Raw genomic sequence first — 13,517 nt, 5'->3', positions numbered from 1 at the left:
GGAGAAGAACTAAAGAAATGTATGCCCTTTCCATTCTGCGCGCTAACACCTCAGTTAGATAGCGGTGCTTTGTTAGCATCACACTCTCCTGCCTAGTTGAAATTCCACAGATAGCTTCTATTTTTATTTTATTTTATCCTGACAGAAATGAAAGACTTGATGCTAAAAGCTAGAGGCTCCAGCTCCCTGTTAGGCAATCTCAAGGACACAGACATACAGTAGCTATGCGCTGCCTGACATCCCTGTATGAATACTAAAAGCAGCACATGAAAAGATGGCCTCCGTATTTCAGCTTCTCTCCTGCTCTTCTCTCTCTGTTGGTGGGAAAGCTAGATAGACCTTGGGAAAACAGCATCTTTACCAAATAAAAGCTGTTTGGTTTGAGTTTTGAGGTAAAAAAAAAAAAAAAAAAAAATCGAACAGAATATTCAAATCTTATTAAATATTTAAACAATTGTTCCCTTGTAGTGCACTACTTTTGACCAGGGCCCATAGGGTTCTGGTTAAAAGTAGCGCTGTTTAGGGAATGGAGTGCAATTTAGAACGCAGATGCTACGTGCTGGATTCCTTTCAGCTAAACCTCACACCAATGACATTGTACATTGTCAATCTGTTGACCTGAGCTGAAGAAGTTTGGAGGAGCAAGGGGGCATAATGGGTGTCTAAGGTAATTTTTTGTGTCACCCCTCCATGACTGTGGGGGTAGAGAGGATGCCCCCCCCCTTACCACCCCATTACCACTCGAACCCCGCATTCCAAGAAAAAGATGACAAATGATTTACTTGTGGGCCATTTCCCTTGGGCTAATGAGGAGGAAGAGGGTGTGTTGACAGATGTAATTATGGTAGTTTCGCAGGACTCAGCCAGGGGTCCTGTTGTGGCGTAATTACCATGCTTTCATCCGTACAGCGCTGGATCACTGATTACTGTGTCTACTCCGCTCTGCTCTGCACCAAGCACAGCATAACCCACTCTGACTACTAATAGCAACACGGAGGAGTGGAGAAACGACTCCAAATGACAACTCCACTTGTCATTTAATTGTTTCCCACTTTGAAAGGAAACGCAAATACAGGGAAGAGATCATTTGGTTTGACGTTCTAATATTGGAGAGATGGAAATGGATCATTGCAGATCTTTAAAGGACAACCTTGTAGAAGTTGTTCTTATCAAACAGAGAGAGAAATAGGGAGGAGAGCGATGAGATTCAGCCCGACGACAACACGGATAAGTAGAAGTCGATTTTATACTATGGCTTCAGAAGCAGTAATACGTATAGATTGTTATAATGAAAGGATGATATCACTATTACTTAACACATTATGAATGCATTAAAATGCATGAAATACAATAAATACATGTGGTCAACAGTGCTTGACGTGATCTGAAATAGGTGCCGGTAATCATTTCTGGGTGCCGGTAGACAGCAAATTCTCCTGTCTAAAACAAAAACAATTAAAAAAACACTGAGAGTGTCAAATCAACACTGAAAGCACCGAGTCTGTGGACGCATATAGACACTGGAACAGTGTTAAATTAACACACTGCTTATTGTAAAGCCTTATTCAAATATTTCCCAGAATGCCACCCATGACAGCTCCGGTGAGCTCCTGCCCAAGTCAAGCACTGGTGTTCAAACTTCCAGATGTCCTGTTAGGTGGTATACAGTAATAGGCTTTTAGTTCATCTCTCCAAAGAGTTTTCCCTGCTGTATTTGAAATGCATAGTTTCCTATTCTTTTTCCATGGAATCCATCTCTAGCAGCCTCAGGGGAAATCAGAACTGGCATTTTACTATGAAATGTTTTTTTTTTAATTTAATTTTTAATACAGGAATATAACCCTGAACTTTTCTGATATTTAAGCCGTTTTGGATTTGTTCTGGGGACACATTATTGAGTCTAAATAATAATACACCCATTGTTCTGGAAAGAGTACATTAAAACAGAGCTGTTATCTCAAGAGAGCAGCCATTTCAAAACAGGGAAGGTGACAAACTATTATTTCACAAGACACGGCAAATTCATTGAGGTGCAAAGTGTGGAGGAACAAAGGCAAAGGGATCAATAGGAACATTCATGACAAATCACAAAAACAAATTGAATTTAAAATCCGATCTCAACTGGTCTTTGTGTAGAGCTGCAACAATAAAGCTTAAAAGAAACATAAAGCGAAGGAGTATGGGACGTGGACTGGTACTCACAATTGGGCTAGCATTGATGTAATCGGAGTTGCCATGGTTATTCTCGGCCTTCAAGGTTATTCTGGAATGATCGTCTGTAATAGAAATACATAACTCACCACACATTTTTTGCTTTTCCACGATTGAAACATTGAACTATTGATAAATGATATGGAATAGTTTTTCCTGGGCAGTTCACATGGTCATGAACAACACAGGAATAACCTAGTGATCGACTACTGAGAGATGTGGTCATACTGAGGTCATCCATGACCACACGGTCAGAGGGGTGTAAAACTACTCACAGACGACCACGGCGTCGGTGCGGTTCCTCTTGGCGTTGAGTTTGTCCTGGCCCACGTTACAGGCGCCGGGCTCAGCCAGGTAGCCACACATCGCCTCCCACTCCCTCTCCAGACGGTTCTTGTTCTTCAAGTGGTCCTCCATGTACGACTGAGCAGACAAAACGGGAGAGATAACGGATGCCATTTAAAAACAACCCCACAAAACTAAATAACCAAACAAAAGGTAATGAACTGGAAATGGAAAGGTAATTACATACAGAAACATTTCGAGGGGAGGGATGGAGTAGGGTGCCCCCAGAATATAGAAGATTTTGTGATTGTCATTCACTGTCTAGAAGAGATCAAATAAAAGACTAAAACAACTAATGCCTATGTTGTAGACCCACTCTACTTCAGTGGATCTCAAAAGCCTTCCTACCTACACACTGGAGCAGAATACTAAACCCATGTCATCAGACAGACCAACAAACGGGCCATGATGAGCCATGATCAGGTACAGTATCATGGTAAATCATCCTAAGCTTCTCCATTGTGTAAATTATGGGGGTTAAATGCATGAGGTGTTGGGACGGTAGGGACCGCCGAAAACCACTCCTCGCAATTAAGACCCCTGGAAGGCCTGCCTGCATTGGAAATACTTGGAAATACTGGGCGCTCCAATCACTGTCTTTCAAACCGCTTGCACAGCCCCTGATAAGATTGTCTGCGTTTAAGCCGTCGATCGGTGAAGACAAAATTGAATTAGCTAGGGAGACAAAGGAGAAAAGAAAAGCAGGGGGGATGAGAAGAAGAAGAAGAAAAATAAACAGAACACGCAGCTCCTCTAACCAACCAGGAAAGGTCTTATGGAGCTCGGAGGCTGCGGAGAAGACTCTCTTTTTCAGAGGAACAGTGTTTCCCCTGACGCTTGTATCAACGCTCCCTGCTCCCCGCGGGGTTAAACGGTTTAGACCGTCATTGTGTTAGGCCTGCATTGTGTAAGCAATACCCAGATGTGCTGGGCTTTTTATCACACATTAAAGGCGGTGGAGGTGTGTTGGCTTGGGGAGGTGATACACGGTGGTTATCTACAGCTCAGTTAAGGCTGTCAAACAACTCTCGACATGGACACGGCAGACCCGTAGATAAATACAGGGACATACTTTGAGACAGTACAGCATATGATGGGAAATTAGCCCCTCTACAATGCCCTCTTCCGCCATTCACTATAGGGAGAAAATATGAATGTCAAGTGATATCTCCGTCAAAAACTAGCAGACAGTTTTTGACAGCAGTTATTATTCATTTCTGAAGTTCCGGCCTGCGTCCCAAATGGCACCCTATTCCATATTTTATTTAACCTTTACTTTATCAGGGAGTCCTAATGAGTCCAAGGTCTCTTTTACAGATGAGCCCTGAGTGACATAAATGACAGAAAATACACGCATCAAAATCTAAATTCAAAATGCAAACAGAAAGAAAAACACGGCCATGAAAAACAAAGATATTCATCCGTAAAAAGGCCCTCAGAGTTCTGAATTGGCTTAGAGGCGCCAAAACGTCACATTTCAGAACATTCTGAAGATTGTCCCACAGACAAGGTTCAAAGACACTAAAAGCTGATTTACCTAACTCAGGAATTTCCAGAGTTAGCCGTCCCTGAGACTGGATGCGGTAACTCGTATGTCTAAAGTTTAGTATTGGATGTTAGGTACAGTGGGACTTTTTGTAAAAGGGCTTCATATATGAAAACATAGGAATGTATCAACCTACGTCACATCAAAGATGGCCGACCGACTTTCTGGTGTAGAATGTGGTGATGAGCACTAAAATTGTCACCTGCAATAAAGCGCAGTGCGCGATGGCAAACTGCATCTAACGACTTTAACGCAGTGGCAGCTACGTTCATATAGATGACTTTGCCATAATCTAGGACTGATAGGAACGTCGACTGAATAATCAGCTTTCTACTACTTAGCTATGTCTATAGAAGAAACCCATTTTCATTCTCAGCCTCTTAACTAACTCATCGATATGCTTTTTTACGAGACAGCTTTTCATCTATCCAGATGCCCTGATATTACTTTTGACCAGGGCACTGGACAAAAGTAGGGCACTATATAGGGAATACGGTGCCCTTTTCAACTCATTTTGGACCCATGTCTTGACAGTTGACTGACAGGGTGTCATGAACACTTGACAGAGCCAGTCGCATGCAGTTCTCCTGACAGTGGGGAACACGTATATTGGCCTTGTCTCAAATGGCACCATATTCCCTATATAGTGCACTACTTTTCACCAGGGCCCATGGGGCTCTAGTCCAAAGTAGTAGACTATGTAGGGAATAACATGCCATGTAGGATGCAGACACGGTAGCTCCACAGCACGACACCCCTCCCACTCCCCTACACAGACGTACAGTATAAACTCTATATTAGTACATACTATACATTCAGAAGGGCTACAGAATTGCCGCCGTTCAACGGCTTACTCTGCGCCTATCCCAAATTGTAATACAAATGTTTTTTTTTATGCGGAAGCTTTGTATGTAGTGATGTAGCAGCCTGAAAGTGGATCAGATGACGCAGCGAACCACCTCCTCTTCTAGAGGCAGAGAGTGTGTGTCCTATTCTCTAGTCTGCATAGTACACTACTTTTAACCAGAGCCCTATGGGCCCTGTTCAAAAGTGGTGCACTATGTAGGGAATAGGGTGCCATTTGGAATGCAAATCGGAGTAACAGGGTTCAGTAAATAAGGGATTAGTGTCTGGGCTGCCAATCAAAGACGCTGAGAGGACGGGTGTCAAGGAAACACTGAGTAATCCCCCCTAACAACAGCCCTCGCAGGCCAGATAGAGAAGCTACATTAACTCACACTGAGGGAAATAAAGACACAACAGGTAACACAATGTTGCTACTGTGCTGTCGCTGTCATGAAAGCTGTGCAGGTGTGTTCCCAGAGTCCCGAACAGTAACTGACTATGAAATGCTGTGTGAAGTCACAAGGGGATACAATGGGAAAAGTATGATGTGTCTGAAAAGAGTAGTAGGCACCCTACTCATAATCTGAGGACAGGGACAGCCTGGAGAGGAAGGGCATGGCAATCAGTCCTATCAATCAGGGATGGAAAAAAAGGGAATAAAAATCACTTATAACATGATATACTTGCTGTTATAAACTGGGTGGTTCGGGCCCTGAATGCTGATTGGCTGACAGATATATCAGACCGTATACCGCGGGTATGACAAAACATTTATTTTTTACTGCTCTAATTACATTGGGTAAACAGTTTATAATAGCAATAAGGCACCCCGGGGGGTTTGTGGTATATGGCCAATAGGGCCTTGTCGTGCGTAAGAACAGCCCTTAGCTGTGGAATATTGGCCATATACCACACCCCCCGTGCCTTATTGCTTAATTATCCTCTCCTGCCTTACTCCAACAAATTATTTGTTTTCAATTAGATTTGACATGGAAGTAAGTCATAAAAATGATGCAATGTCGCCTTGGGCTTGCTATCGATTTTCTGAGGCAACAAATAACCATTTACGGAGGGTACATATACAGTAAGAACGGAAATTATATCAACGTCACAACCATATCTACTGGACAGCATAAAAACAGTCCCCAAAAAAGTAAAACATGACTCCAAGGGAAATCAAAAATGGAACAACAAGGTAAAAGCAATAGAGCTGAAAGCCAGAAAATCACATAGCTGTTATTACTGTTCATGTCCTAAAAAGTCTGTTTGTCTTTGAGTACTGTATGTTTGAAATTGGTTACACAGTATGTACATACTGTGCATTGAAATAATCCATACACATTCTAATTTATGGTGAATAAGCGTGAGTGACCAAAACACACAGACTGCATGTTTTAATATGTCTCAGCACCAGGTCTACAACAATAGGAGAGAATAAAGTCAAGGCAACAATACAAAACTAACCCCAACATCGCTGACTCTGATTTTGAACCTTGGAAGTCAGTATATACATCTCACTCTACAATACTGAATACCTGTACTAAAATGTGAAAAGTCACTGTATATCCAGGACTAACATAACGGTATGTGGTCCATGGCTTTCAGCCAGAAATACAGATACATGATTAATAGGGCTGCGTCCTAAATTTACATGACATTTTTTTGTCATTTAGTCTAAGTCTCTTAACCGGAGACTTACAGTTAGTGCATTCCCTCTTAAGATACACTACATGACCAGAAGTATGTGGACACCTGCTCGTCAAACATCTCACTCCAAAATAACGGATATCAATATGCCGTTGTTCTCCCCCTTTGCTTCTACAACAGCCTCCACTCTCTGGCACGGCTTTCTACTAGATATTGGAACATTGCTGCAGGGGACTTGCTTTCATTCAGCCCCAAGAGCATTAGTGAGGTCGGGCACTGATGTTGGGCGATTAGGCCTGGCTCGCAGTCGACGTTCCAGTTCATCCCAAAGGTGTTCGATGGGGTTGAGGTCAGGGCTCTGTGCAGCCCAGTCAATTTCTTCCACACCGATCTCGACAAACCATTTCTGTATGGACCTCACTTTGTGCACGGGGGCATTGTTATGCTGAAACAGGAAAGGGCCTTCCCCAAACTGTTGCCACAAAGTTGGAAGCACAGAATCATCTAGAATGTCATTGTATGCTGAAGCATTAACATTTCCCTTCACTGGAACTAAGAGGCATAGCCAGAACAATGAAAAACCGGGCCCAGACCATTATCCCTCCTCCACCACACTTTACAGTTGGCACTATACATTGGGGCAGCTAGTGTTCCCATGGCATCAGTCAAACCCAGATTCGTCCGTCGGACTGCCAGATGGTGAAGCGGGCTTCATCACTTCAGAGAACGCGTTTCCACTGCTCCAGAGTTCAATGGCGGCGAGCTTAACACCAGTCCAGCTGATGCTTAGCATTGCGCATGGTGATCTTTGGCTTGTGTGTGGCTGCTCGGCCATGGAAACCAATTTCATAAAGCTCCCGACGAATAGTTGTTGTGCTGACGTTGCTTCCAGAGGCAGTTTGGAACTCGGTAGTGAGTGTTGCAACCGAGGACAGACCATTTTTACACGCTACGCACTTCAGCACTCGGAGGTCCCGTTCTTTGAGCTTGTGTGGCCTTTAAGGGCGCTGTACTGCAGCGCCAGCTGTGCCACCAGAGACTCTGGGTTCGCGCCCGTGGGGCGACGCACAATTGGCCTAGCGTCGCCCGGGTTAGGGAGGGTTTGGCCGGTAGGGATATCCTTGTCTCATCGCGCACCAGCGACTCCTGTGGCGGGCCGGGCGCAGTGCGCGCTAACCAAGGTTGCCAGGTGCACGGTGTTTCCTCTGACACATTAGTGCGGCTGGCTTCCGGGTTGGATGCGCGCTGTGTTAAGAAGCAGTGCGGCTTGGTTGGGTTGTGTATAGGGGGACGTATGACTTTCAACCTTCGTCTCGAGTTGTAGCAATGAGACAAGATAGTAGCTTCTAAAACAATTGGATACCACAAAATTGGGGAGAAAAAGAACGAGCTTGTGTGGCCTACCACTTTGCGGCTGAGCCGTTGTTACTCATAGATGTTTCCGCTTCACACTAACAACACTTACAGTTGACAGGGGCAGCTTTAGCAGGGCAGAAATGTGACGAACTGACTTGTTGGAAAGGTGGCATCCTATGACGGTGCCACGTTGAAAGTCACTGAGCTCTTCAGTAAGGCCATTCTACTGCCAATGTTTGTCTATGGAGATTGCATGGCTATATGCTCAATTTTATACACCTGTCAGCAACGGGTTTCGTTGAAATAGCCAGATCCACTAATTTGAAGGGGTGTTCTCATACTTTTGTATGTATAGTGTAGCTGGGTGAGACAACCACATATCACAGTCGTAGTAAGTAAATGTTTCCTTGATAATGAAGTTATCAGCAAAGTCAGTGCTAGTAGGAAAAAACAAGTGCAAGCAAATGGCTCAAATGGCACGCTATTCCCTATTTAGTGCATAACATTTGACCATGGCTCAGATCAAAAGTAGTGCACTATATAGGGTGCCATTGGGGATGAAGCCCAGGTGAAACTTGGATAAGAGTAGATTGGGCCAGAAAGAGCCTCCTAATCCAGTGATTTAGATGTAGGTGTGATCTATAAGAGAGCCCAGCCCAGCATGCAATCTTGGTAGAGCAAGGTACTCATCGCTCCCACCGTCCACGCTGCATGAGATCCACAGAGAACAGCACAGGAGAGATGAAAAGAATTGGCTCTGACATCAGTGATACCGAGGCAATCTCACACATGGTTACACGTGAGGTGCGAATGGATTTCAAAAGAGAAACAACCTCCTTGTCAATCACTCAGGAGTCAAAATGGAGTCAAGGTCCGTGAGGCTTATATGTGCATTATACTTAGGTTTTCTGAAGAATCTGCAGTGAATATGTTTGATTCTTACTGTAGTATTATCAAAGCAAATACAAATTATGTATATATAGTGAAGGACTTTGTTGTAATGTAAAGGCCAAATATGTTCTATTCAAATGTTTTCAAAAGAGGTGTCTCAACCAACCTTGACATTTGCAATAAAGCCCATCCATGACGAATTAAACACGTTACTCAAATTCATTCTCATTCACTATAGACTCCAATACAAAATCCTGACACGTACTGTGATGAATTATACCCCATTAATGAAAACACAGCCAGACATCTATCCATCTCTTTTATCAAGCTTGTCTGCAATGAATAAAACAAAAGTTGTGCAAAATTAAAACAATCCATTGTGTGTGCAACTAGGGGCCCCACAAGGGACTCAAAGCCTTTTCAAAGAAAAGCAAAACAAAAATCTGAAACGTTCAACTGACAATCAGCTGGGTAATGATATTTCTCTTTTGAACAGCTCTCATCACACAATGCAATATCCGTCTCGCTTTGGAGAGAGAGAGAGAGAGAGAGAGAGAGAGAGAGAGAGAGAGAGAGAGAGAGAGAGAGAGAGAGAGAGAGAGAGAGTGGCAAGGGAGTGGGATAAAGAGTGACAGAGAGAGAGAAAACAAGAGCAAGAGAAAGAATGACAGAGACGACTGGCCAAGATAAAGTAAATGAAAAAGAGGGAGATAGAGATGGAAAGAAAGACAGAGCTGGAAATAAAAATGGCAGCGATCTAGCCAGGATAGAGAGAGAAAGGGATAGAGAGACAGAGCCAGACAGACAAACAGAATGAAAGCTGGAGGCTGAGTGCTTGGGGAATAGGAACCCCAGACCAGATCCTATCCTACACACACTATACACCACACTTACTCCAAATAGGGGTGACAGGTAGCCCAGCGGGTAAGAGCATTGGGCCAGTAACTGAAAGGTTGCTGGTTCGAATCCCTAAGACAACTAGGTGACAAATCTGTCGATATGCACTTGGCCCTAATTGCACTGGATAAGAACGTCTGCTCAAATGTAATGCTCTCCATGATGAAAGGTTAGACAGACGATAGTTTTTTTACCAGTATCATGTGTCCGGTGGAGATGTCCATGTTGGCGGGGACAGGCTCCTCGCACCAGGATGAGGTGGAGCTACGGGCAGAGGGGCTGGCCATGGGCCCCCCATCGCTGAACTGAGACGACGCGCTGTTCAGCCGGGAGTGGTGCCGTAGAGGCTCCGGGCGCTCCGGACGCTCTGATGTCCGCACAGCCATCCGCTGGCGACACAACTCCTGGAGAGGAGAGAGGACCTGATCAGCCTCTGGTTGATTCTTACTGTATTATCAAATCAAATAAAAAGGACTTTGTTGCAATGTCAAGGCTAAATATTGCAAATAAAATAGTACTCAAATTCATTCTCATTCATTGAAGACTCCAATACAAAAACCAGACAGACATTGTTTTAATTAGTTGAGATAATTTCACATGACACCCTGTTAATCTTTGCAGACTGCATAAGTCTGGGATATCACTGTGGCCTATGGAGCATGGTTTGTAGCAAACCTATCTATATAAATGTCAGTAAATAGAAAACACAGTCAAAGGTTATGCAGTTCACTTTAAAACGCTTGAATTGCCCAGGTCAAGCCAGTATATTGCCACCATTTTACAAAACAAATGGCAATAAACTGTAACAATGCATTGGGCTGCTGGCTGGCAGGGGATGTCTTCATTGTTAAGTATTGATTTCAATTTGTATAAATTTGGTAACAATTCCTATGAGCCACTTGTTTTGTAACACATTAGGCACTTATGTATTCTCTTATAAGGAGGCACAAGCTACTCGGAAGACAATCGTGAAATAGATGAGAAACAAATACAACAAAACTACAGCCCAAAATGAAAGATAACTGCTCGTGAGAAACAAACATACTGTCCCCCATTCAAAATGTAACAACCACACTCATCTTTAGGGAAGAGGAATCTCATTTTCCATTACTCAAAGAAATGTATACATAACAGGGAATCAATACATTAAACCCAAAGGATTTTCTTTGAACTGAGCAGCCACTCTCTCGTAATTACAAAGCTACAACAGAGATGAGCAGCCTATGTATTCACATCTACAGTAAGGCCTTTACTTTGGCATTTGGATTGATACCGCAGGTGAAATTCTATTGTTATTCTATGGGAATCAGAGAGATTCAGAGGAGATGTCGATATAAAAGACTCTCTCCCACTGCCGCCACCCCACCATGAAGATTACTCCTCTCTACAAAATGACTCAGCTTTTCTCCCACCATGCCTTGTGCTCACCGACGCTCCATTAGGGATTTGGAGACTGGGCGTTATCTAGCCAGCCAGTCATCTTCCCCCAACTCAAAAGAGGAAAGAAAAGATAAGAAAAAAAAAACATCTGATAGTTTGAAGGATGCAATCTTACAGAACCCGAAACCCCCTCTCTCCCCCTTCCTACTTCCCCACTCCCGATAGTGTCAGTCTTATCTGGAGCTGAACATTTCACCATTATATTCACAGTAATCTGCGAAGCCCATCGTGTTTGGTGTGTAGCTTGCACCAGTCAGACCCACAGACTGATCTTCAACCACAATTAACAACCAGGGTTGCATCCCAAAGGGCACGCTATTCCACATACAAGTGCACTACTTTTGACCAGGGCCCATAGCCGCAAGCCAGGGCCCATAGCCGCAAGCCAGGACGGCAGAAGGCCGTGTAAGTAAACGTCTTCTGAAAGCAGCACACTGCTACTAGTCTATCTCATGATCTATTATTGTGATATTTCACTCCAGAGACCAGGCCCTATGCCCTGGTTTAGGATCAGCTTTCCCTACGTCAAACCTTAATCATTATAACCATGAGAATCTGCCCTGGGCCACGGCCTCAGGGCACTTTCCATGTCCACCTAATAATTCATCCAGTTTCTCTAGTCTATACCTTTACAGAGTCAAGGGTTGCATCTCAAATGGAACTGTATTCTCGTTATGGGCCCATAAAGGCTGCACAATTCTGTTAACATTGCCAAAATGTCCAGATTTTCCAGGAATCCCAGTTGGAGTAGGTGGAGGAGAGAATGAACAGGAAATCAGGGAATCCTCCAACCGGGATTTCTGGAAAACCTTGTAATTTGTGCAACCCTTTTTACTTGCATATACCCCCCAGTAAAGAGGAAGCAGAGAGGATATATGTCCCAGAAAAATAGCATTTAGCCCAGGCACAACTAGCTTAGGCAGCCGATAGTGGCTGCTAGATCTGCACTATAGTCTAAGATTGATGGGCATTCCCAGCAGTACACTCGTGTCCCCCGTGGACCGGCTCGTACATAAAGCATCCTCCATTTAGGCTGCAAAGGCATAATTGTCCTCCTTAATGGGATAGTTCACCTAAATTACAATATTGGTTTCCTTGGTTTGTATTGGTTTCCCTGTAAGCAGTCTATGGGCAAGGTATGAAAGCAATCCATGCTTTGGTTTTGTTTCCCTGGCACTGTTTCCACATGCTAAAGTTTTAGCATTTGTGGCATAAATCCCATTCAAGTCATGGGACAGATACTAGCATTTTTTGCGCAAAATGTTCAAAACATCTATACGTGACTTTGTTGGGCTTCACGATCAATTTGAGATACTTTTGGATGATTTAGACATAATGCGTGAAAAAAGCTAATATCGGTCCCATGACTTGAATGGGATTTGTGTCACAAATGCTAAAACTTTAGCATGTGGAAACAGTGCCAGGGAAACAAAACCAAAGCATGGATTGCTGTCATACCTTCTCCATAGACTGGTTACAGGGTAAGGAAACCAATATGTCATTTTGTAATTTAGGTAAACTATGCCTTTAACTAGCTTTTAATGGCGGGGCGCCAGAAAAAAAAACTGGGAATCTATGTGAACTGTCTTAATAAAAAAACAATATTCCACCACCTTGGCTGAATGCCAACATCCTAAGTTGTCCAAAATATTCGACATTATATAACAATGAATCTGCTCTTGTATGTGCATAGGAAATATGAGGCTACAACAACACCTATATATTGTAAACAAAGAATAAAATATTGTAAATATTGTAAAAGTCCATTAACCCCCCCCCCGATCGGGAAAGGTGACACTGTGAAAGGCTGACTAAATATTGAGAATGCAAATGTGATGGGTGGATGTGCACTGAGTGTCCACGCTGAGCACAGCTGAGCCCAAGACAAAATCAATACGAGCCGGCCAACCAGCCGGCCGCTAAACATGGAGGAATGGAAGGAATAGGTCACACAATAAACCCGTTAGTCATAGGTCATAGCCAATACAACTCTCACTGGAATATCAAGGCTTTACCAGAAATGTAGACTTCTAGATACATTCGACTGGCCTTGTTGAACCAGGCTGAGTGCAGCAGTCAGGCTGTTTTTTTTACGAGGCTAACATTTGACTGGTAATTGTTTATTCTATTTCCTTGAAGTCTTAAATTACAACCAAACCACAAAAAAATACTTCCCCATAATACAGAATCAAATGAAGGGTAATCTTGCAATCGGGTGACAGAAATGTTACATACTTTTACACAGCCATATATTCTGTTGATAACACCCGCCTTACATCACAACCTATCTCTATCATGAACAAACACACATTCTACAACCAACTGTCACAAGTGTGAC

General features: G+C 43.4%; 1 protein-coding gene across 1 annotated transcript in view; it reads right to left on the bottom strand.

Annotated features, from left to right (window-relative positions):
* ptprn2 (protein tyrosine phosphatase receptor type N2) overlaps positions 1-13,517 on the bottom strand; it is a 259,239-nt gene that overhangs the window by 21,705 nt on the left and 224,017 nt on the right. Inside the window, exons 13-15 of the mRNA XM_024393119.2 lie at positions 9,934-10,143; positions 2,487-2,634; positions 2,203-2,276 (exon numbers count right to left, since the gene is read on the bottom strand). Of these exons, the coding sequence (XP_024248887.1) occupies positions 2,203-2,276; positions 2,487-2,634; positions 9,934-10,143 (432 nt within the window). The remainder of the gene's footprint in view (positions 1-2,202; positions 2,277-2,486; positions 2,635-9,933; positions 10,144-13,517) is intronic.

Source organism: Oncorhynchus tshawytscha, linkage group LG29 (assembly GCF_018296145.1).
Source record: "Oncorhynchus tshawytscha isolate Ot180627B linkage group LG29, Otsh_v2.0, whole genome shotgun sequence".
Taxonomy (NCBI): Eukaryota; Metazoa; Chordata; class Actinopteri; order Salmoniformes; family Salmonidae; genus Oncorhynchus; species Oncorhynchus tshawytscha.
This window is presented reverse-complemented; position numbering and strand designations above follow the sequence as displayed.